General features: G+C 40.5%; 1 protein-coding gene and 2 long non-coding RNA genes across 10 annotated transcripts in view; 2 read left to right on the plus strand and 1 right to left on the minus strand.

Moving 5' to 3' along the window:
- Positions 1 to 1,721: 1,721 nt before the first annotated feature.
- LOC111738839 lies at positions 1,722 to 6,571 on the plus strand. Its single transcript, XR_002779985.1, has 2 exons — positions 1,722 to 5,872; positions 6,287 to 6,571. It is a non-coding gene; the product is annotated as an uncharacterized LOC111738839 (long non-coding RNA).
- Positions 6,572 to 10,341: 3,770 nt separating this feature from the next.
- Positions 10,342 to 23,542, plus strand: part of ITGB6 (integrin subunit beta 6) — a 122,161-nt gene continuing 108,960 nt past the window's right edge. For 6 of the 8 annotated variants that reach the window (XM_023529824.1, XM_011358692.2, XM_011358740.2 and 3 more), the window contains exon 1: positions 10,342 to 10,695. Coding sequence is in view for 2 of the 8 variants with exons in the window: in XM_011358692.2 (XP_011356994.1) it covers positions 10,613 to 10,695 (83 nt within the window). In the remaining 6 variants the exon portion in view is untranslated. The remainder of the gene's footprint in view (positions 10,696 to 23,542) is intronic. The other 2 variants (XM_011358698.2, XM_011358758.2) reach the window with 2 other exon arrangements.
- Positions 10,702 to 19,935, minus strand: LOC111738841. The gene is made up of 3 exons (XR_002779987.1): positions 19,916 to 19,935; positions 18,881 to 18,883; positions 10,702 to 16,735 (listed from the first exon to the last, which is right to left on the minus strand). It is a non-coding gene; the product is annotated as an uncharacterized LOC111738841 (long non-coding RNA).

Below are 23,542 nucleotides of genomic sequence, written 5' to 3' on the forward strand. Positions count from 1 at the left end.
CTTCGCAGAGCATGGGGATGCTTGCTTACCAGTTGAACTATCTCATCACCCACGAGTCAATTCTGAAGTCTGAAATAAATGCCTTTCAGTTTTTGAGAAGGAAAAGAGTTACAACCTCTTATGGTCACGAGAAAATAGTGAATTCACCGATCTAAACCATATCACCTGTTTTTCCCTCCAGTAGGCCCTCTCTGCAGCATCGGTCAGTGCTGCCAAACACAGTCGTCTCCACTCCCCTACCTGTCATCCCACCTCCTCCTCCTTCAATCTGGTGTCTGCTGTCAGCTCTTTACTGCCTAGTGTCCCACCCAGGGGGGACAGGGACCTCCTATTCCCAAGTCAGAGAACCCTCAATCCTTCTCTGAATGACCTCTCTGCTGCATGTCACTGTGGACAGCTCTCCTCTTTTTTGAAATTTCATTCCCCTGCTTAAAATTCTTCCACAAGCCCACCAAGTCTAAACACCCGGCTCTCCCCCGACCTCATTTCTACTGTTTTTGGGGCCTCACCTCCAGCCACACCTCATCTGGAACTTTAAAATCTCAGAGGAATTCTGTCCTCTGCACCTTTGCCCCTTCTTGTCTGACTCTTAGAATGTGCTCCTCCCCCTGGGTAATGCCTGTTTATCCTTTAAGATTCATCTCAGTAACTAATCTTTCTGAGAATTATTAGGCAATAATAACTACTTTCTTTTTAACTTTTTTTTTAAATTACGAAATAATCTTAGAGAAGTGCATAAAACATAGAAGTGCAGCTCAAAGTATGGTTGCAAAATGAGAACCCTGTGACTTCTACCCAAGCTGGAAATAGAACATGGCCCACTCCCTCCCGAGAGCCCCCGCAGTGCTTCTTCTCAATCATAAACCCCTTCTGAGGCTCAGCGGGTAACCCTACACAGCCTGTATAGTGTTCACGTCCTTGCTTTTCTCTATGACTTTGCCACCTAAATATGCATCCTTAAAACCTAGAGTTTACTTTTGCTGCCTATATTTGAACTTTATGTTAATGAAATTGTACATTAAATATTTTGTTCTGCCTGGCTTATTTTGCTCAGTATTTTATCTTTAACATGTTTTTCATAGTTGTCATCTTTATTTTTATTATTGTGTAATATCTTGTTGTATAAATATACCAAAATGTGTCCATTTTATTTTCGATAGGCATGGGAGCTCTTTCCAATTCTTGGCTATTATGAACATTCTGGTGAAAATGCTTGCACATGTCACTTGGTGCCTATATGCATGTATTTCTGTAGGGTGTATATCCAAGAGTGAAATTGCTGCATCTTGGGGTATGCTTAGCTTCAGTTTTACAAGATAATATCAAAAATGTTTTCAAAATGGTAATCACAGACCCTAAGATTTGATGTAATAACAATCTTTCTTGAAAAGAATATCTGTACTTGAGATTTATGACAAACAAAAACAGACAAAAAAAAAACTTACGCACACAACAAAACAATAGTAGCAAGAGCCCGGGGGCGAGAGAGTGAGTATTGATAGAGATCAGCAGTAAGGATGAGGAACCACAGCTGAGGGGGTCTGGCCCTCATGGGAAAGGAAAGGTGCAGGACCGGGGATACCGGTATAAATGGCTTCCCATGTGGAGTTGTATGGCTTCCCGTTGTGAACACTGGAAAAGAGCTTTCCTTCTGTCTCCTGAGAATAACTGAGCTTGGCTAAGCAAGGACGCAGTTCATTGTTAGGGTGCTCTGGTGTGTTGGATGTTGTTTCAGTGACTTCCACGAACACCCGTGGTAGCTGTGGAACTGACCAGGCTGCTCCTGGGGCCAGCCCTCCTTACTATCCGCCCCAGGCCCCACTGGCTTCCACCTCTCAGACTCAACAGTTCTCCTCCACTCCTGGCCTGCCGGTGGCTATTGTGAGTCTCTCATGGTCTTGGCCCTTCCAGCCAAGAAGAGCTGCAGTAGCCTTATGTCGTCAGTGCCTGTGTGGGATGTGGAACGTTCTCTTTCCAGCTCTTCACTTCTCACCCAAGAGCAAACATGGGGGTGGGGGGTATGAGGGAGGTAGGTGAAGATAATACATCTGGGGATTATCCTGAAGCAGAAGCTGAGGTTCAGGGGAAGTTGGAACCATGTCTGAGTCTTCTTTGGGTCCCACCTTCCCCCAGCCCCACTCCAGTGCCTGGCAGAGTTCCTCATACACCTGAGTATCTAACCTGCCACTTATCCAAACAACAACTGTATAGCAGTGGGGAACAAAGGAGGTATTTGTTCTTGGAACTCTATCTTACCATCTGCCAAAAAATGTCAGAATGACCATATATATTTACAATGACTATGAGAATGGCACCCCTGCAGTTGTGCAGAGCATGGTTTTCTCACCCTAAGGTGTAGTCTGTTTGCTGGATTAATAAAATCCAATGCTTGTAGTCAAATCTCATGTTTACCAATAATCCCACTCTCTTAAAATGGGTTTACCAGAAGTGCTAACGAGGAACAAATATTTAAATGAAGATCCACTAAATAGTTATTTCAGTTCAGGTCAGCCAGAAACTGCCAGCAAATGTGTATTGATTGATTTGATAAAACAGCCAGTAATAGATTTGAATTTTGCCATAGCTTAATGATTTTTTCCTTATGGCACTAGAAAGCTGCCTGTTTGCAGAGTACAGCAATTTATCCTTCTGGTTGATCATGGTGAGGGGCTAAAAAGAGAGGACCGGCGTGTTGATTATAAATCTGAGTCCATGGTAAGTGTCACTGCACAGGGTCATGCAGAAGTGTTTGGCTGAGAAAGGCACCAAAAGCACTGCTGGATCCAGTGGAAGGCAGCTTTTTCTAATTTGTCTGTCCACTGGGGATGTCTTTTTCTAATTCTCACAAGGACTAGTTCTGTGCAAGATATTAAAACTGTTTCCACAAAGCCGAGCCTAGTAACGGCAGTTTTCTGAAACTAGCATCTCTCGTGCAATCATCCACAAAGCCAAACATCTCGACTTATCTGATCATTACATCTTTCTTTTTATGTTAAATTATTTATAACCTTATAGGTCAATGAAACCTCTGCATTCTAAGCTCAGCACGGTGACTTTGTGAGCTGGATAATATTCTCTATTTGCTCCTCCAGGTTGCTCTTTTTAACTCTCTGTGTCCAGGAGACTGACCCATGGGAGTGGCATCAAACAGGCTCCCTTGGCCCTGGCTTCCATCTGGGTTCCAATCTGAGGCACCTCAGACAACTGATGGGCTGGAGGGAAAAACAAATAAAGTTTATTGCCCATTCTTTCTCCCTATGGGTCACAGATTGGCTGTGTTCCAGTCATGGGCTGAAATTGACCCCTCTAAATTCATATATTGAATTCCTGATCCCCAGTACCTCAGTATGTGATTGTATTTGGAAATAGGGCCTTTAAAGAGATAATTCAGTTAAAATGAGGCCGTTAGGGTAGACCCTAATCGAATATGACTTGTGTCCTTATAAGAAGAGAAAATTTAGACAAAGATACATGTATAAAGAGAAGACTGTGCGAAGACGCAGGGAAAAGAGAGCCATTTACAAGCCAAGCAGAGAAACTTCAGAAGAAACCAGAACCTTGTTTTGGGCTTCTAGCCTCTAGAATTGTGAGAAAATAAATTTCTGTTGTTTGAGTCGCCCGGTCATGGTAGTTTGTTAGGGCATTCTGAGCAAAGTAACAGTCTCTCTATGAAAACTCACAGGTGCAGACTATGCTCCCTTTCTTAGAGCCACTGTTCTCTCCCTGGAGTCGGGTCACTTCTCCCCCCGACCCCCACCCCCACCTCCAATCCCTTGACCTCAGGCTTAGGGAAGGGCTCCCTGCTATTGCTGCCCTATCAAGAGTGGTTTCCTTTTGCTAATGGCCTTTATTAAACTCTCTTCAGTTACCCCATTTGAGTGCATCAGTAGTTACTTGCAGTAACAGACCATTCCACTTGTTTCCCTCACGATTTGCCTGAGTCATTTCTAAAATTTAATCCTACCTAGCGGAAACAAACCAGAATGGTACACTGGGCAGGATGAATCTTTCTACCATCTTATTGTGTAAAAAACACTTTTCTGAAATTCCCTAGGGTGACAAGAGGCTGTTTGAATATGCAACCTATCTGTGAGTTCTGTACAAATAGAGACACCGAATCTGTCTGGCCAAGTGTCCTGTAACACTGAGATCGTACTAATGAGTGAGAAAGCGACTGCTTTAAAAAGAAACTAATGCTGTGGAGAGAACACTTTGCCAGTGGAAATTTAGAATTCTTTCCATCATTGTATGAATTTGTTTTCTCTGTTAAAAATTGTGATATGTATACATTTTTATAACTGGGAAGTGAGATTTTTCTAAATTATTTTAAAATCTTGTAAATGTATCATTTCAGACAACTTCGAACATTATTTGTCTATCTACCTGTCCATCAGTGCATCAACCAGGCTTCCTTGCCTTTTGACTTTCTCTGGGTTTGACCAATAGGAAGCACTTTTTGATTAGATTATAAGAACACTTGATTGATGCTAAAGAAGATGGAAATTATTAGTAAACTTTCAACAGAATCTTTTCATAGCTGGTAGATATGGTCAAAAACATGAGTCACAGTAGAGTAGAGACAATGCCCCTCTCGTATTATCTTTGTCAACATTATTTTTAGCCATGATAGTCACTAAAACTAGTTATAAAAATAAACTGTGCTTAGAATCGGACTTTTGAATTATATCACAAAGTGGTAAAGCAAGATTTTCAAGTGAAGCACATTTAATTCAGTCACATATAAATATAAAATGAGCATTCAACATTAATATCAGAGTAAAGCAAAAAGGATTTTGTGTATCATTGAGAAAATAAACGTCTTAATATTTTTTCATCTTTTAAAATTTTATCTTTGTTTTTAACTAACAATGTGTAAGTTCAACATGTATATTTGTAAATAAATAACAAGGATTGGAAATATCTGCTTAAAATCTTTTACTGATTTTGGTGAGCCATCTGAAAAGCCTGGAGACCACTGACCATCAAAGCATAAGGGCTGCAAAAAAAAAAAATATCCACTGTACCCAGAATCTTAGAACTTTAGAGTCATAATTCTGTCTTGTTCAAACTGGCTTCAAAGAAAACAAAGGAGAAAGCATGAAAGAATGCTGTGAGCCCGCCCGCACAGCCTTCCCGCTTAAGCCAGTAGAGTATGCTCATTTGGTTGGGCCGCTACCTCTGAAAACGTTTTGGAAATATTTGGAATGTAATGGGAGGCCCAAGGGACCACCCAGAAGTAAAAGCCCAAATGAAAGTCTTCCAAGAACAACAGGGGGCAAAAAGAAGGTCGACTCCTCCCCAGTCGCACTTCCTGGTCAGGGCTGGGCTCGACGGGTTCAGCCATCTTGTCCAAATCTGCTTGCGCCTTACATGCATTCCTGAGTGTCACAGAGGGTACAGGCCTTGGAAATCATGTTATCACAGTGTGTAATGTTTGGAGGTGACAGAAAACACTCTAGTCACGTCAGAGAGAATAGTTATTTAGACTAGTGAGGAGAAAATGCCCTAAAGCTCAACTCAGTATGCCTTCTCTCTAATGCCTCCAGCAAAACAAGAACTCAGCTCCAGGCAGAGCTCTAGACGATATGCATATTTATTGTTTGGCCTTTCAGACAAAAGGCTATAAAAATACATTGGTGAAGTGGAAACTGCACGATGAATTTTGAAATCAAAGCTGCTTCTTCCAATCTGTTTTCTGTTGTTTTTTCAGGATTCCTCCCTGATTAAAATTAAAATCTGGTCACAAAACAGGGGACCTGGAGAGGCGTTCACTTCTCTACATCTCCACAGATGCATCCTGCTGCTTCCAGCTTTTCTCCTTTGTCAAAAACCAAAATTCAACTGATTAAATTTGAAGACCTAATTGGCTTTAGTAAGTGATTTATGAGTCAGGCGGCATCCCACCCACCAACTAAAAGAAGGGCACTCTGAAGTGTTGTACAAAAGGGAAGGTTTTATAGGGAAAAGGTTGTGGTAGGCGAGTGATTAGCAAAAGAAAAAAAGGATTAATTTTAGACCAGGACATCTTTTTTTGGGGGGCAAGGAAACACAAGAGTTTTATTGTACACGCTGCCTCTTCTTCCCATGGGGGTAGGGGAATGTGGAGAGACCCCTCGTGATATATTACTGGCGGTGACCAGAAAATTTCAGACTGGCTGATTAAGATTACATTTCTGGTGAAGGTTGAAACTGCAACTAGGTCAGGTATTGTCTAGGTTTGATATCACGGGCTTTAGCACAAGTGATACCATTTTAAACCTGTGGTTTTCCCTTTAATACCTTAAAGGCAGAGTGAATCCATATTACCTCTTCAGTTCTGAAAGATGCACCAGAACAGCTTCATCTCCCTACAGAAGCCTGTAGAGGAGAGTATTTGAGTACCTGAAGAAGCCAGCCTTCTTTGCAGTAATCTTAAAGGAATCATTGGCTGATGTTAACAAGACATCCTTTCTGCTACCCATATTCAGAATCGTTTCTTCGTGAAGTAAATACTGGTGATTTGTTGTTGCTTTGTTCTTTATGTCCATTAAATGGTGATCTGATTAAAAATTAATGGGATTTTGTAATCTAAGAGAGGTCGGCCCATCCCTGAGTTTTGCTAAACCCCATTATTCTGCCTCCTGTTCAGCTCACAGCTCACAGGGGACCATCTAAACACCAAGAACCTCCAGCGGAATGGAAGCACAAACTGCTTTACCCCAAGTCCCACTCGGTGGAGCAAACGCTGGCAGATGCAGCCATTTTACACGACTATGACCTCCACACTGGGTTTTCCTTCTTTTCACTCCTGTAAAGAGTAAGAATGCCACGTGGTCCCAAATCACAGTCCCAAGTTGACCTTCCAAATGGATACCTGGGGCATATAAACACCCTCCCACTGGGAGGCACTTGTCATTTACCCCACAAACCATAATCCAGCGAAACCAGACTTCTCACTGTAAAGAATGAAACAGATGCTTTAATCCATTTGGCTTTTTGAAAAATGAAGGTGAGGACTTGATTATCTGAGGTTTGCTTACCCTACTCTGTAATGCCAACGGATTATTGGGCCTGTGGCAGCCTTGTCTGTCATTTTTGTGGCTGGGCTGTTCCCATCTTGACTGGAAAGCTAAAAGTGGAATTTTAACTATGAATTTTCTTGTGTTTAATAGGCTAAAGTCAAAAGGCCACATTCTGATTCGGAGTTGCATGAAAAACTTCCACTGAAGTTACTCATGTATATCCGAGTTTAGTTAAAATACCCCAACATTTGGACATTATTAAATAACATTCTTCTTTTTTAAAAAAATCTTTTTAATGTGCATGTGGGAGGGTGAAACAGCATGTGTAAATTAATAAAAAATTCACTCAGTTTGAGGAAATGCTTGCTTTTTAAGGGAACAAAGCCATTTGGACAGTCCTGCTCATCAATTCCATCTTTACACATACCAACCACTGAGCCTCTCCAAGCTTATCTTGGAGGCCTCATTAGCTTAGACCCGTCTGGTTATTTAAGGGGCAGCTGTGGTAGGGTGGAATACACAGCAGGCCTGGACCCAGAAGAAGCAAGATCAAGTTCCAGCTCTGATAATAGTTGTATCAGCTTGGGCAAGTCGTTTAATCTTTCTCTCTATCTATTCACCTGTAAACTGCCAACTTTGCAAGTTATTGCGTGAATTCAATAGTTACTGGGTGTTAAATTTGTTGCTTTTTAATTCAAAAGCATTTTATCTATTATACAAGCAAAATATATAAGCAAACAAACAAAAGCCCAATAATGATGGCAATACTAAGGAGAAACTTAGAGTCAAACAATGGTAATACAAATATGATTGGTATAACTCCTTTGGAAAGCAATTGCAATGCATACTGATAACAAAGAGTATTTAAAATTGTCTTCTTTGATTTAGCAATTCCACATGTGAGAATGTTCGTGGGAAATACAAAAAATAAATAAATAAATAACAAAGGGAAATCTCTTCGTGAAACAATTACCTTCATAGCATTTTTTTGTCATGGAAAAGAAGTAGAAACAATCTAAATTTTAAACAAATAAAAAAATAAGTACATTAATACATGCTTAGATGATCCTTAAATTCTTATAATATTAAATGAATAAAAATGGGTTCAAATACATATTTTGTATGATCGCATCTTTGTACCAAAAAACATAAGCATTAAAAAGGACCGGAAGGAAATAGAACAAAATTTTCAACAATAATGGGTAGAAGAAAAATGAAAGTTGCTTTGGATAAAAGAACTACATGAACTTTTGCCCTTTTCTGCATTCCTAATACCTTATACATAGATGACAGTCAGTATATATTAAATGAATTTTTAAAAGTGTTATACCTTAGCTCCTAATTAACTAGAACACTCTGCTCAACTAACTTTCCAACTAATCAAAGCTTTACCTTAATTAGCCCTAAAAAATAGTTTGAAATATTTTTTCCAGTGATGTATTCTCATTTTTCCATCCAACTATCTGTAAGATCATAGATATTCAGGAACTAGCACGTTTGGCATTTGGTCAAATAGCAAAAGCTTGGATTTAGCCATTGAGTGTCACAAGGCGCAACATCAAAGGAATTTTCCAACATTGCTCCCTGAGTATAGCCTGGCCCATGTCATTTGATCCTCAAGAATGCTGAACAGTGAGCGGCAGGCAGTGGGCAATGAATACCCGTGGCAGGGGAGCCAAAGTATACATTTCCGTCAACAGGAGAATAGGTGCAAGCCAAACCAGGGAGGGGTGGCATGCTTTAACTGTAGACAGCAGTTTTCAGAGAAAACTCATCAGCATATCGCAGTGAATTGTACATAGGAAAAGGATACAATGAATAAAACCTCATTAATTTACAGAAATAGAACTAAGCATCCAAAATAGGCAATTACATGGACATTTGCTTCTCAGATCCACTAGAAGTAACATTTATTGCCTTCAGATGAAAGCTAATTTTAGTGGTTTTCTTTTGTGATAATATTGTAAAATACCATTTTGTGTTTCTAGCGTGTTCTGCAGGTCTCTTTATGGCTCACCTGTGAGCAGGGCACAAAGCTCAGCACACAGTGGAGTTGTCTACCTGGGAAAGAGAACTTGGTCTGTATTAGGACAACTCACAGAGAAAATGAGTTTTGCAGAGAAGGAATAAATATCTCTATGGCAGAAATTTAGTCAGTTCTTGAATTTCAAGTAGGAAAGCTTCCTCACATCCGACTTTGCTTAAAGAGCAAAAGACCAAACGTACACCTCAATTGCAGGTAATTAAAAGCCCCTTGGAGGCTTATGGAAGGTTAGAAATGAAAGATGGTTTAAAAATCTTCTAATACTTCACCACGCACAAAATACACATTCTTTACAGATGAGGAGACAGTTCAGAGAGGTTAGGAATTTTTTTTGAAATCACACAGCCATTAAATATTCAAGCCAGGATTCAGACCCAGGTCTCCTGGCTCTCTGTTGCTCTTGCTTCTGTAAAACTCAAATACCACAGGGCTTGTGATCTGTCAAACCTCCACCAGTACTATGCATCAGACATTCAAGAAGCAATGTAGCATGATGGAAAGTGTTTAGTAGTCAGACTGGAAAGTTTAAATCCTAACTCTGTTACCTACTAGTGCGTGACCTTGGACAAATCAACTAATCTCTCTGAACCTCAGGTTCATCTATAAAGCAAGATCATAAATCTACCCCCACAGTGTGGTGGTAAGAATTAAATGAGATAATGCACCTAGAGAGCTGAGAAGGGGTCCTGGTGCACCACAGAAACTCTACGAACAGCATCCATCGTTACAGTCGTACCATTTCACAGTCGTACCATTTCCTTGAAGGCAGGCTCAAAGGCCTGAACTTTCACCCTCAGCATGGAAAGAAGAGTGTGGTCCAAATACTTCACCCTTCTTCATAAGAGCTATACAAATGTCTCTGTCCTCAGCTGTGCCTAGTCGAAATAAATCAAATCCAATCTGGATCATTTAGTGCTTGGCACCATTTTTAATACTAACCTCATCAGTTTTTATTTTCATTTTCTGGTGTACCCAAACAAGCCATTTTTACAGGCTAGTGACTTTAAACCAAAGCTGCCAATAAAATAGACTTATCTTGAAAACGCCAAGATCCTTCTGAAAGAATGTAAATATAAACACACACATGATTCAGGAAAGTTTGATAGGAATTTGATCCTTGACTTGGATGCCAGCTCAGCACTAAACTTGCCCAGTACTATTTTAGGGTATTAAAATCTATACGTGCTTAATGTCCCAGCCACCCTGCCATCCATTAAGTTTGAATGTCCTTTATGGGATGAACTTGATCCTCCTGCCTTACTTTTGGTCTCTCTCCAGAGGAGCTAATGCGCTGGCATAGTTCTGCCATTTGTCAGCCAGAAGTCTGGTTACACATTTGCTCGTCAATCTAAACCTAACCTATTCTCATACGAGCACTTGGGATTTCATGTAAATCAACCAGACGTTCTGTCATTCACCAGCAATATCTCTCTATAGTATTCTACACCCATGTGCCTTCATGAAATATTTCACTATGTTTGTGGAAGAAATATTTAAATGAGTGTGCTTTTTCAGGAATGGTGACACCAGAATGTTATAAATCTGTTCATTACCACAACAAGGATAAATGGTATTTCTGCCAAAGACTTTTGATAACCGGTACAGTAATGAATCTCAGCACTTTCTGAAATTAAAGGTCTGCCCTGAGAGGTAAGTAGTATAATGCATGACTAACAAACGCAAACCCAAATTTCGGAGCTAAGTTTTCCTTGTCAGTGTAATTGATCGTTTCTGACAGACATGGTCTTAGGAAATTCATAATGCTATTTCTATTCTCTTGATGTAAATGTCCAGGTGAGGCTGACCCCACCATTTGTAAAAGGGCAGATCCTTATTAACTTAGCATGCTTTGTTGTGATTTTTCTTACATTTGAATTCACACATGCTTTAACAGTTGTGTTTCAAAAATCTGCTATGATTTAAGGACAATATTTCATAAAATTATTAGTTCATCATTCAGTCAAATATTTTAATATTCAGTTGAATAATTTCTTAAGAAACTTTTAAAGATATTTGTTTCTGATTATAGTGATTAATTGTTTAAAATTTTTTTTTAAAGCTAGTGATTTCACTCTAGCCTTCACTAGCTCTTTTTGCATTTTCGAGAGGCACAAAGAAACTAAGAAATTGGGAATTTCAACAAGAAGAATAAATATCAGTTCTCATTGACATGTTCATGACATTGGGCCAGTTAACCTCAGTGTTTGTGTGTTGTAAAATGGTGTCTTAGAGCTAATTCATGAGGACTATGGAGAAAATGAAGAGGGGAAGGCTTTCGATTTAAATATCTACAAAGAGCACATTTTATTCCTATAAGTATCTGAAAACACCTTGTATCATCACTATTCACTTGGAGCACTAGCAGTATGACTATCAGTGCTGTAAGAAAAAAAAAATCCAATATCTGTAAAAGGTTATTAATCCAAAAAATGTGTTCTCTAAAATTAAAAACTCACAGATAGAGCTATATCATAATGGCTTTCAAAATGCCTGAAATGAACAGAATATAGATTCTGGTCAGAGAGTAATGGTTGTGGATTCTGAAGAAGCTAAGCCGATCATAGTTAAAGTTTTTTGGTATTGAGTTTCAAACATAAAGTCACTTGGTCATAGTATAAAGATTAGTGTCTACTTAAGTAAAATGCTGTGCCTTAGCGAAATGCAGAAATGCCTTCCTCCTCAGCATTCTCTCCTCTCATTCCTGTTCATTCTCATGGTAGCATTTTTCCTCTATCTGACTTACTCCCTCTAGTGTTTGCTGGAATAAGTACAGGTATTAAAGTTCAATTTACAAACACTATTACTGCAATCTCTCAATATTTTCCCCAGTTACCATACACTAAAGCAAACTTACCACAAGATATTTTGACACGAACTCCAAGTGACTGTAAGAATTTCTTATCTGAGAGTCTCAAAGTTAGATTTTTGTATTCCAACTTCAAATCCCAAGAGGAGGCATTGACTTCTACTCTGCTAGGGTTAGATAACTTCTCTGCCTTGGAATCCTTATATTCTATTTGCTTTTATTGTGATATGGAAGAGAGGAAAATCTTCTCTAATGAAATAAAGCATGCAATCAGGCATTTCTTTGACATATTTTCCGGGGATAGAACTTATACTTTGATTTTTCTAAGTTACCCAAGAGGTTCAAGGTATTTTGACTCAAGAGAAAGCAATTAATTTTTTAAAAATGGCCTTATGGAAACTGTTGGCATATTTTCTGCCACAGAAGCCCTTCGTCAAACTAGGAAGAGTAGCTTCTTGGGAAATGTATTGCTTATGGGCACTTCTTTACAGAGAAGAAAATATACTTTTAAAGTTGTCAGCTGCTGTTGCTGCTGCTTTGGAAACCAGCCATAGCTGATTGTGAGAGCTAACTATAGGCCAAGGTCATCTGGGGATCCATGCAGCCAGCTCACAGTGATGGCACCCGCATGTCACCAGAGCACGTGGGCCTGCCAGTCCAGCCCAGAGAACTATTTTCAACTGGAAGTCCCAGAAGAAGGCCCTTGACTGTCCTTCATTCTACTAGTATTCAGTTTTACACTTATCCGTTTTGAATCATAATCTTCTCTACATGTTGACCTCTTCTCTTTTTCTTACCTTTATTGAGACTCCAAGAGGAGATTGGTAGATATGTCAAATTATAATATTAAAACTGATTTGTTCCTTAATAACACAAAGCTCATCAACACGTACAGCTCTGCTGTATCAAATTACTTCAACCAAGTGCCTGAGCAGGAAATCCCAGGCTTACTTAGTTGCTTCTTCATTACAGTCATCCACCAACCACCAGTCATTGCCAGGCCTTGTTCATTCAGATTCTTAAGGACCTATTGTTGATCCTCTCCTCTTCCATGTCTACTGTCATTACATTTCATCCACTTTTGCCTAGACTGCTGTAATAACTTCCCAAGCAATCGCCCTGTATCCAATTCACCAACATTTTGCCATAAGTTATCTTTCAAAATTACAAATCAGAATGCATCACTCTTCTGCTTAAAATCCTCCATGGTTCCCCATCACCTATAAGATAAATATCAAACTCCCTAGTCTGGTAGTCAAGATTCTTCAAGATCTGAAGACTACTGCCTGCTTTTCCACTTCTTGTTATTCCCTTCATGCCACCTTTCCATCCCTCCCTTCATCTCATAAATATACCCTATGCTTTGGCCAAATTAAGTATTTATTCTTTCCCAAACCCATCATGCTCTTCAATACCTTCAGATCTGAAGAGTGATCTCATCTACCTAGTGCTCTTCTAGATTTCTTCCATCAAGATTCAGTTTGAGCATTACCTTTTTGGTGGAGCTTCCCCGACTCTCTTCCAAAGCTCCCCACACAGCTCCACAGGCCACTGTTCACTCTCAGTTCTTGCATCATAACACACACACACAGACACACACTCACACCCAGAGATTTTGAACTCCTGTTATGCTATGAGGCTCTTAATGTAGGACACTTATATTATTGACTTTTGTGTTCCCAACATTTAGAGCCATACTTAAATTAAAGCAGTAAATAAATTTTGTTGTACTGATCAATAAAAATAGAAATCTCATAAACAAAGTAGCCAGTTGCATCCATGAAAGTGTGTTTTAATCCAAGTCCTGTCTTAACCTATGCTGTTCACTAAACACAACTTGACTTACCAGACTTCGAGTTGGGTTGTAATCTAAGGACCCATATCTGCATTTCAGGAAAACTAATGCTTCCAGAAAAGTCTTGGGGACTGGAGAATTCGGTCAGAGAAAAAGAGTCTGAAGCAAGGATGTGCTGCGGCTGGGGCTTGATGCCCAATGTGCGCAGTCCAATTCTGGAACACTTCAGAAACAAAGGCGTTGTCGAAATTGAGATAGACACCATGCATGGCTCATACATATTGTATGCCTCTCGGCCGTCTCTTCTCTCACTCACATTCTTGTATTCTCTGTTCATCTGTGCAAATTCTCAGCTTAGATCTAGGCTTAACCTGGTAACCTTGACTTTTAAGCTCAATTACCAGCACAGTTCCCGCCTTTGCCTTTCCAGGTTAGCCATTCCCCTGATGAGATTTTCCCTAGGACAAATAATTCTTCAAGAGGCTGCCAAGCTTTAACTAATTTATGCTTACCTTACGTGACATTTAGGAGCCTCAGTTCATTACCCTCAGCCTTCTCTGCACCTCCTTATCTTACCAAGTATCAACCCTGCTTGAGATCTGCTCAAAGCTCAGACACATGATGATCCCTCGCCAGCTGTGAAAAATTGACTCTCAGGAAAATATTTTGACCATTAAACTCTTCTCAAATACAGCTAGCTGCCGTAGCTAAACTTCTCTTACTCTTCACCTACACACACTCTCCATTTGTTCATTATCTCATTAAACAAATGTTGCCGAGCATTTGTGCCATACCTGGGATGGAGGCAGTTAATAAGACAAACACAGTCCTTTCCCCTAAAAGCTTGCAAGCTAGCTGTTTTTCTGTTGTCCCTTGAATCTTACCAATGCATAGGAATCTATCTGTATGCATCCAATATGCTTCCACCTGCCATCCATCTGGGCCTGTCTGAGTTCATATAATTCATCAAGGCTCCATTTAAATCTCTCTCCCAATGTCTGGTGGTATCTCCCTCTTACAACAGGCTTGATTATGATCTAGCTAAAGGATCTTATCTAAGGATGCTGCGTAGAGAACCAATGCTAATCTTAAGACTTCCAGTAATATCTCCAAGGCCTCTGTTATACCTATAATTTGTATCAGTTGGAGGTTTTTGATAAACATAGAAAGGGCATGTTTATTCCTTGTGTGAACCACATGAAGATGGGTAAGACAGTTATTCAACCATAGAATCAAGATGTATTATTTAACTCTTGCTACATAGCAAACCACACCAAAACTGAATGGCTTAAAACAACAAACATTAAATATCTCATAGTTTCTTTGGTTCGGAAATTCAGCAGCAGCTTAGCTGGGTGTTTCTGGCTCAGGGTGTCTCATGCAGCTGCACTGGGGTTAGAGGATCCGCTTCCAATCAGGTGCCTCACATGGCTGTGGTCACTGGCCCTTGGTGTCCTACCATTGAGCCTGTCCATAGGCTACATGAGTGTCTTCAAGACACGGCAGCAACCTTCCTCCAGAGAGAGCAATCCAAGAGGCAGAAGAAAGTCACAGTACCTTTTATGACCTAGTCTCTGAAGCCACACTCCATCACTTCTACTTTATTCTACTCATTAGGAACAAATCACTAGGTCCAGTCTGTACTCAAAAGAGGGGGATTAGGCTTCACCCCTTGAAGAGAGAAGTTTCGAAAATTTTGGGAACATATTTTGAAATAACCATTGAAACTGCCAAAAGATCTTGAAAATTGGAGTTGTGGCATAACTCTAATTCCAGAATGTAAAAGATATAATTTTGCAGTAGTCTGAATGAAAATTCTCAAGAGTTTTAGTCAACAGAGTACAATATGGGCCTCTCTAAAAGTCAGCGTGATCCTAGGCTACACAAAGAACCAGGTGTCATCTGGGATGAGGAAGTGAGTCATGTCTGTTTTACTGTGTTGGGGTCAGACCACAGTGAGAAGCTATATTCAGTCTGGAGCACCACATGGAGGGATATACTGGGGCCCATGTGGAGGACAGCAAATAGGGTGGTCAAGAAATTTGAAATTATGTCCCATGAAAGGCTGTTGAAGGAACAAAAGAAGAAGTTCAGGCAAGAGAAGACTTAGAGATGCTGTGGTCATTACATTCAAGAATATGAAGGACTTTCACGAACAAAGGTAGACCTGTTCTACTTTCCTTGTGCCGCATCCAGAACAATGGGTTGACGTCACAGGGGAAACAATTGGGATCAGCGTAAAAAAGACAGTTCTAAAAATAAAAGTAGACTTAGTAAGCAGCTGCCTTCGAAGGTCGCTCTTGTTATCAGAGGGATTCAATCAGAGGGCTGACTTGGAATGGAGGAGGAGGGAACTGGTATATAGCCTTGCATCGTTTCTGTGGTCTCACCTCACAGGCACCCTTCCCATGTAGCCGCGTAATCATCATTACCCCAGCATGGAGAAAAATGAAAGCAGTGGGCAGACTCCGGTTTTCAGTTGGATTGGCCAGCATGACATGATCATTTAGTAGTTCACATTTCTGTGGCTGGAAATTTGGGCTGGGCTTAGCTGGTCAGTTCTTCTGCAAGTTTCTTCTAAGCTAGGTGATTGGTCTAGGATGAGCCTCATTCACAACTGGTGGTTAACAGGTTGTCTGCTGGGGCTTTGAGCTTATTTTCTTGGCGGTCTCATGGATCCAGGGCAATAGGAGTTGATATGTCTCAATATGCTAGTGCTTTTCAAGTCTCTACTTGTTTTATGTTTGTTTGTATCTCAGTGGTCAAAACAAGTTATAGTAAAACCCAGAATCAAGGAGTGAAGACATAGACTTCTTAATGGGGGGAGAGGCAGAGGTCAGTACACAAGGAAAGAAGGTATTTGTGGCCATTTTGCAATCTATCGCAAAGACCTTTTCAAAGTTACCTAAATGATGCCTGGATGTCACTTTGGAGATACTTCTGCTTTAATCAAAATTTATGCAGTGGTGCATTACCCTGCATAATTTTGACCAGACTGTACTGAGTGTGTCCTCTTCGTCATGGTGAGCCCAATGATGACATGGAGTAATCGCTGCCCAGCAACCATGAGCAAAGAGGTCAGACTATCCCTGTGAACAGACAAAGAGGGAAAACCCTCAGCCTTCATCAAGGAGACTCTCACTCACTTGGGGGAAACAGAAGGACAACACAAACCTAAAGAAATCTGAGGGACAGAAATGGCAACATGCTCTGTGACTTGTTTGGGGAAGAATAGTGTTTTAGAAGCATTCGAAGTTGTATTCTGGGCCTTCATTTTCACTCAGCAATAAGGCAGCCTGGCATTTGGTAAGCAGCCACTCAGTTGTGATAACCCACAGCTCTCTAACTGGACATAGTCCCCACCATTTCCTGTAGCACTTCCAACTGTCTCTTAACACTGAATCCTGCTGTCGATTGCCATTTGAATCAGCACTTACCCTATTGTGTTATAGAAGAGTAGAAGAAGATACCCTTGTCTCTATTAAAAATGTGAAAACTAAAGATAGATTAGCAGGACTCTGATTTTGTGGAAGAAAGAATATTCCTGTGTATTAAATATACAACAGTTCCTCAAATAACATAATTTCATTCAATGCTGTTCCATTATAACGTTGAAGAGATGCCATATGAACTTAACTCTTGTTTATCAGTTAACCTATTATAAAATTGGTTTCGTTATATGTCATTTCATCGCAGTTCCAAGAACCTATTGACGACGTTAAGTGTGGACTTTCTGTAGAAGGAATATGTATCTGTGTCAAAACGAAACAAAACAAAACAAAACAAAAATGTATCTTAAAATGCTATTATGAAACAGCTTCATTCCTCCACTCATTCATTCACATTGCCCATCTGGCCCCTGTAGCTATTTGAGTTTTTCACTCTTAATGAACAAACACCTTATTTTCCAAGCTAAGTCTTTAATAACTTGTAAGACGTTACTTCTCTCTGCTCCCTTCCCTTCGTGCAAAATGGGTTGGGACGGGGGAGTTTCAACAACTGCTTGGTTGACTAGTTGATAGCATGGGTCAAGCTTCTGAGAGAGAATTAATATGAAGGAAAGGGACCCCCTTCCTCATTTAGATAATATTTTGTCAAACTATAATCATTGTATTTTAAGCAGGGGGCAGCTGGAGCTTACTGCTTGCATCCTGCCCAGTCTTTATTCCTTCAATAAAGTCAGGAAACAGAAGGGCTCTGCACACAGCAGTCACAGACACTCATCAAAGACAAACCACTGACATGGGAACTTAACCAGAAAAGGCTTGCTGGTCCAGCCCTGGCTTTGGGGAGCCACATGCAGGCACACACCAAGCAGCAGAGTAAGCAGCCGTCTTCCTTCCTCCTTTGAGGATGGGGGCTGAGGAACAAGGCTTCCTCAGTTTTCTAACAAATGACCTATTTCAGTGAAATAAGAAAGGAAGAGCAGTCACGCAGTCAGTCATATGTCACGTTGTAGCGATGTTAGGATTTCATGCCAGTAATTCTGTCTAACAGAGTCATCTGGCTTTTTTCCATTCCTTTTAGCAAGATTGCAGTTGTAAATCAGCAGGAGTGTCCTGGAGACTGCTCCAGGTTGGTTGTCAGAGCAGTCTAGGCGGAAGAATCTTCGGAATAATTTAGAATATGAGTATAAGAGGGAAGGTCAATTTTGCTATTTAGAACCAGAGCACTATGCCAGATTGGGCTTTGAAGGGATGCTCTATGTCAGCCTTGGAATTTGAATTTAGAATATCTAAAAAACACAATAATGACTTAGTTCGGGTTCTCAGCTCTGACCTCTGAGCATCCTCTAAATGGGGAGGCCACTTTAATAATCATCCACTTTGAGTTGGTAAAATCTCGTTTTACTCATAACACCAGTTTCATTTCTAACTTCAAGAGGAAAACAGGGTGGATGTTGTTCTGACCTGAAGGGCATTGTGGATAGAAACCAGGTTTGCAGGGAGAGTTCAGGTTCTTTTTTTTTTTCTTCTTACAAATCTCTCCCTATGTCCCTTACCCTCCAGCCCCTGGCAACCACTTTTCTACTCTATGTTTCTATGAGTTTGCCTTTTTTATTATTTTTATTTTTTAGATTCCACTTATAAGTGATACCATGCAGTATTTTTCTTTCTCTTTCTGACCTATTTCACTTAACATATGCCCTCAAGTTCCATCCATGTTGTTGCCAATGACAGGATTTCCTTCTTTCTCTTGGCCGAATGATAATCCATTGTATGCATATGCCACACCTTCTTTATCCATTTATTCATTGACAGGCACTAGGTTGTTTCTGTATCTTGGCTATTGTGAATAATGCTGCGATTAACATAGGAGTGCATATCCTTCAATATCTTGTTTTCATTTCCTTTGGTTATATGCCCAGAACCACTGGGTCATATAGTGGTTCTAATTTTAATATTTGTGGTCCTACCTCTTAATAACAGTGTGATCTAGGCAAGTACCTTGACATCTCTGGGCCTTTCCTTCTTTATCACTATATGCAGAGGAATAAATGAGAAAGAATTTTGTAAAGTATTAAGAAGATTGAGTCAGAAACCATGGTGCAAGGAGATGAATGGCCAAAGTCATTCAACCAGCAGCTGCAGAATCAGGGCTAGAACCTGTTTCATGACTCATCACTTAGCCCAGCACCAGGTGGCTTATCAACTGAAAGCACACCCATTTATCTCTGAGGTCAGCCCCTCTGTACTAAAGACTGCATGGATATGAGGCACAGATTAAGTAGAGCATGGAAGGTTGGATCTATTCACTTCCCAAGGCCCTGATCTGTCTACGCAGCAATCCCTGCCAGATTTACCTAACCCCCAGCAAGTCACAGAGACAAGCAGGACTCAGTTGGTATTCTTTGGTGGAAAGAAGCTAATGCAGGAATCTATTATGGCCTCGTTTTTGGGAAGCATGAATGGCACAAGAGGCTTTAGAAATGATCCACAGAGATGGGAACAATTCATAGATGTGGAATTCCCTGCAACTCCCTGCCTAAAGCTCTCTGCTCTGGCTCTAGCCCTATATCCTCAGCAGATTTGCCTCTACCTTGGGTGCCTACGAATGCTTCCCCTTAGTAAGGTCAGTTGAATTACACCAAGAACCTCTCGCCACCGCACCTTCCCCCACTAACCAACAACGATAATTTCTGCTGTACAAAGTCTCTAGAGACCTCCCATACTCTGTGGACTTAAAGAGCAAGAACACAGACTTCTGGGGACAAAAACCAACCGACTATCCTCCCATAAAAGTATAATTCTTGGACAGTCCCACCCTACCTTCTATCAGACGCCACTGAAAAAGAAAAAAAAAAAATCCTCAAGTAATATTTAACTTCGATCACACTGTTTGCTTTAATTATTAACGTTTGGCAGCCAAGGCAACAACAGTACTTCATCCAGATACTTGAGAAAGAAAAAGGAACAGCTCATACCCCAGCCATTATAAGATGTCTGAGCAATCATTTTGAATGGACACATGCAGTCTTCACACATACCAGCAAACACTCCAATGTGTGATGACTAATTCATTTACTCTGCAAATATTTATTGAACTGGCACAGTTCTAGGTGCTGAGAATATACTAGTGAACAAAACAGACAAGAATCTCCATTCCTGTGGAGCTTAGAGTCTAGTGAGAGGTGGAGAAAACAAATATTTAAAGATGAACATAATGAATAAGAAAATTATATGGTATGTGAGGAGGTAAGAGAAAAATATAGTGGGGTAAGAATAGTGCTAGGGGTGGAGAAGTGCCATTTTACAGGGGGTGGTCAATGTCAGCCTCATTAAAAAGGTGACATTTTAGCAAAGTCTTAAAGACAAAGAAGGGAGCCAAATGAATATCTGGAAAGTGGTTCTACAGACAGATAAATAGCCATGCAAAGGTCCTGAGGTAGGAGCATGCCTAGAGTGTTGGTGGACAATCCAGGAAGCCTGTGTGCCTGGAATGGAGTCATAAGGAGGAAAGTAGAGAAAATGAGGTCATAGAGGAAAGAGTGACCAGATGAGTAGGACCCATCTATAGGCTGATGTATAAATTTTGCTTTCCTTTAGAGAGATGGGGCCATGGAAGCCTTGGAGCTAAGGAATGACACAATTTGACTTAGGTTTTAATTGAATTTGACTTTAGCTTCTGTGGTGGTTTCATTATATGCTCAGATAAGGCAACAGGGATAGGCTGACTTCCACTCTTTTTTTCTCTAAGACATTGAGTGTTGTCAGGCTTCCAGGCTAACACTTTAGCCTCCCCCACACACCTAAACACTTCTGTGGCCTTCATCAATACTCTCTGCCCCCCCGGAAGCAAAGTCTCATCATCTCCAATTCCAGCATCACATGGAGATGGACAGAGAAAGGGAGGAATCTCTTCTTTCCCACTGTTTGCAGACTTCCCAATAATTCTGACTCCACCTAGCAAGATCCATTAGAGCTAATTAACGACCCTCCTTTCAGTAGGTGTTTCTTCATAATGATTAATTCTGGGGCAGAGACAGAGAGCTCGTTCCATTATGGTTCTTTAAAAAAAATTATTATTATTCAGGCTTCTAATACTGGCATGAACTGCGGGTGAAATTCTGAAGTCATGTTACTTAGCTGTCACAACTAGTAATAGAAAAATTCAATTTATAAAGAATTAGGAGAGGCAGGAGAGGCATACTCTTCGGTTTAGAACAAAGGAGATCAATCCTGACACAATGGCAGCATGACATTCGTGGACTTTGAAGATTCCAGGCTTCCTCTTCATTAATTAGAGAGAATCAAGAGTTCTGGTGGTTAATTATTTGCAGAAACTGTGCTCTGCAAAAGCAGATGCCAACTCACTCCAGCCGCCTCCAGCTGCAGCTCTGCATGATAATTAAACTGTGTGTCAGTCCTAAGCTAGATCTGGGTTGGCAAATAAACAGTTAGATGGCCACTGCCATCTACCACTCTTCCGGTTTAGGCGGGGTCCTTAGACTTTCTCACCCAGGGACCCCAGCAGGCCGACACTGTTCTGAGTGAATTATCCTGTATAGCTAGCGCTTTTAAAATCCACATCAGGATGAAGTAAAAGGGGTCAAATATGTGGTGACAGAAAGAAATGTAACTATGGGAGGTAAACACACAGTGTAAATATATATATATATATACCTTACAAAAATAATACATACATACTTTGTATAATTTTAAGCAATGTAGAAGTGTAAACAGTAAAAAATGAGAGCTCCTCCATGTCTCCTTCCAACCTCGCCCTTCTGAGAGAACCCCAATGAGATCTGAGGCTTTTCCTTCCAGATGCTACGATTCAGGTTGTAGTCTTTGAATACTTTTCTGACCAACCAGATCCTGAAGTCTTAACATGGCATCTTACTATTTCTGCTGCTTTTTCTGCACCCATGAGACTCTTCCACGAGTCTCAGTGGCAAATTTAATATAGGGCAGCCTTGGTTTGGGAATCTTGCCATTACATTGGATTTAATGACAGGACTGGCATAAGAACTCAGGGGGACACTGGCACTTAATTGTACAGTCTTAACATTTCTTTGCGGGAGACAAGAGGTAAATCTGACCACCCCATCATGGCATCAGCACTGCATCAGCAGCTAACTATGTTAAATCCTATCTTTACTTTGACAACAGATATTGTTGGAAAGTAGAAGAACATGCACATTATAAAAGCCATCAGCACTATTGAAGTAAACAGATGCCTGTGGTCTGCTCACATCTACGTGGGGAAGGGAAACAGGACATAGTGCTGCTCTTCCAGAATTATAAATGTTGCCGAAGTTAGCCCAGGGCCTCATTTACGATTGGTAAGGCAGCAAACAGACCCACGTCTCTAACCTGCCTTCCCAGGCATCAGTTTCTTGGGGCGTTTGCCCAGATGACTTCAGATCTAAAGCTGAGCAAGACTGGGGTGTCTGATTGGCATTCAGGAAAAGCTGCGAGCAGCGGAACTGCCTGGCCCAGCTTTCCCCCAATACCCATATTGCCTTGGGTGTTTAGACATTTGCTGGCATTAAGACCTTTTGGCTATTTCACAGGCCATTTATTTAAGGTATTTGAAACTCCCTCTGCAGAGCAGCTAAGGTTGTAATATTAGCCTGGCTGACATCAGACACTCTCTCTGGCAACCAAGGTCATTCTGACCACTTAGAGGTTACCAACTCTAAATAGCAGTAAGCAAGTTATGTCCACATCTTGATAATAACATTTTTTACACCCATTTGTAATTATCTGTCTACCAGACTGTCTCCCGAACTAGACAGCTATCTCCTTGAGGGCAATGAATATGTTTAGCATCTTGGTGCTGCCAGTACCTGGCTGGCACTGGGGTACAGGTTTTAGGCTAACTCTATTTTATTGGGCTTTCATTATGTAATATTTGTTAGTTTGGTGACAAGTTTTTTTGTGGTGGCGGTTGTTTTTGTTTCTATGAACATAATTTGATACAGGATGTGATGGCCAGTTTTATATGTCAACTGGGTAAGCTATTTAATCAAACATTTAGTCTAGGTGTTTCTGTGAAGATATTTTGTAGCTGTGATTCTCATCTACAATCAGTTGACTTTAAATAAAAGGGATTACTCTTAATGATGTGAGTAGGTCTCATCAAGTCAGTGGAAGCCCTTAAGAGTAAAAACTGAGGTTACCTGGAGAAGAATAAATTCTAACACAGGACTGCAGCATCAGCTCCTGCCTGAGTTTCTAGGCTGCTGGCCAATCCTGTGGATTTTGCATTTGCTAGCTCCCACAATTTTATAAACCAATTCCTTAAAATAAATATCTTATTTTGTAAAATCTCCTATTATAATCTCCTATTAGTTCTGTTTTTCTTGAGAACCCTGACTGGTACATATGATATGCTTAAATCAATGTAAAACATACCGTTTATTCATTCATTCATTCATTCATTCATTCATT

This window comes from Pteropus vampyrus, unplaced genomic scaffold, assembly GCF_000151845.1.
Source record: "Pteropus vampyrus isolate Shadow unplaced genomic scaffold, Pvam_2.0 Scaffold2, whole genome shotgun sequence".
Classification (NCBI taxonomy): domain Eukaryota; kingdom Metazoa; phylum Chordata; class Mammalia; order Chiroptera; family Pteropodidae; genus Pteropus; species Pteropus vampyrus.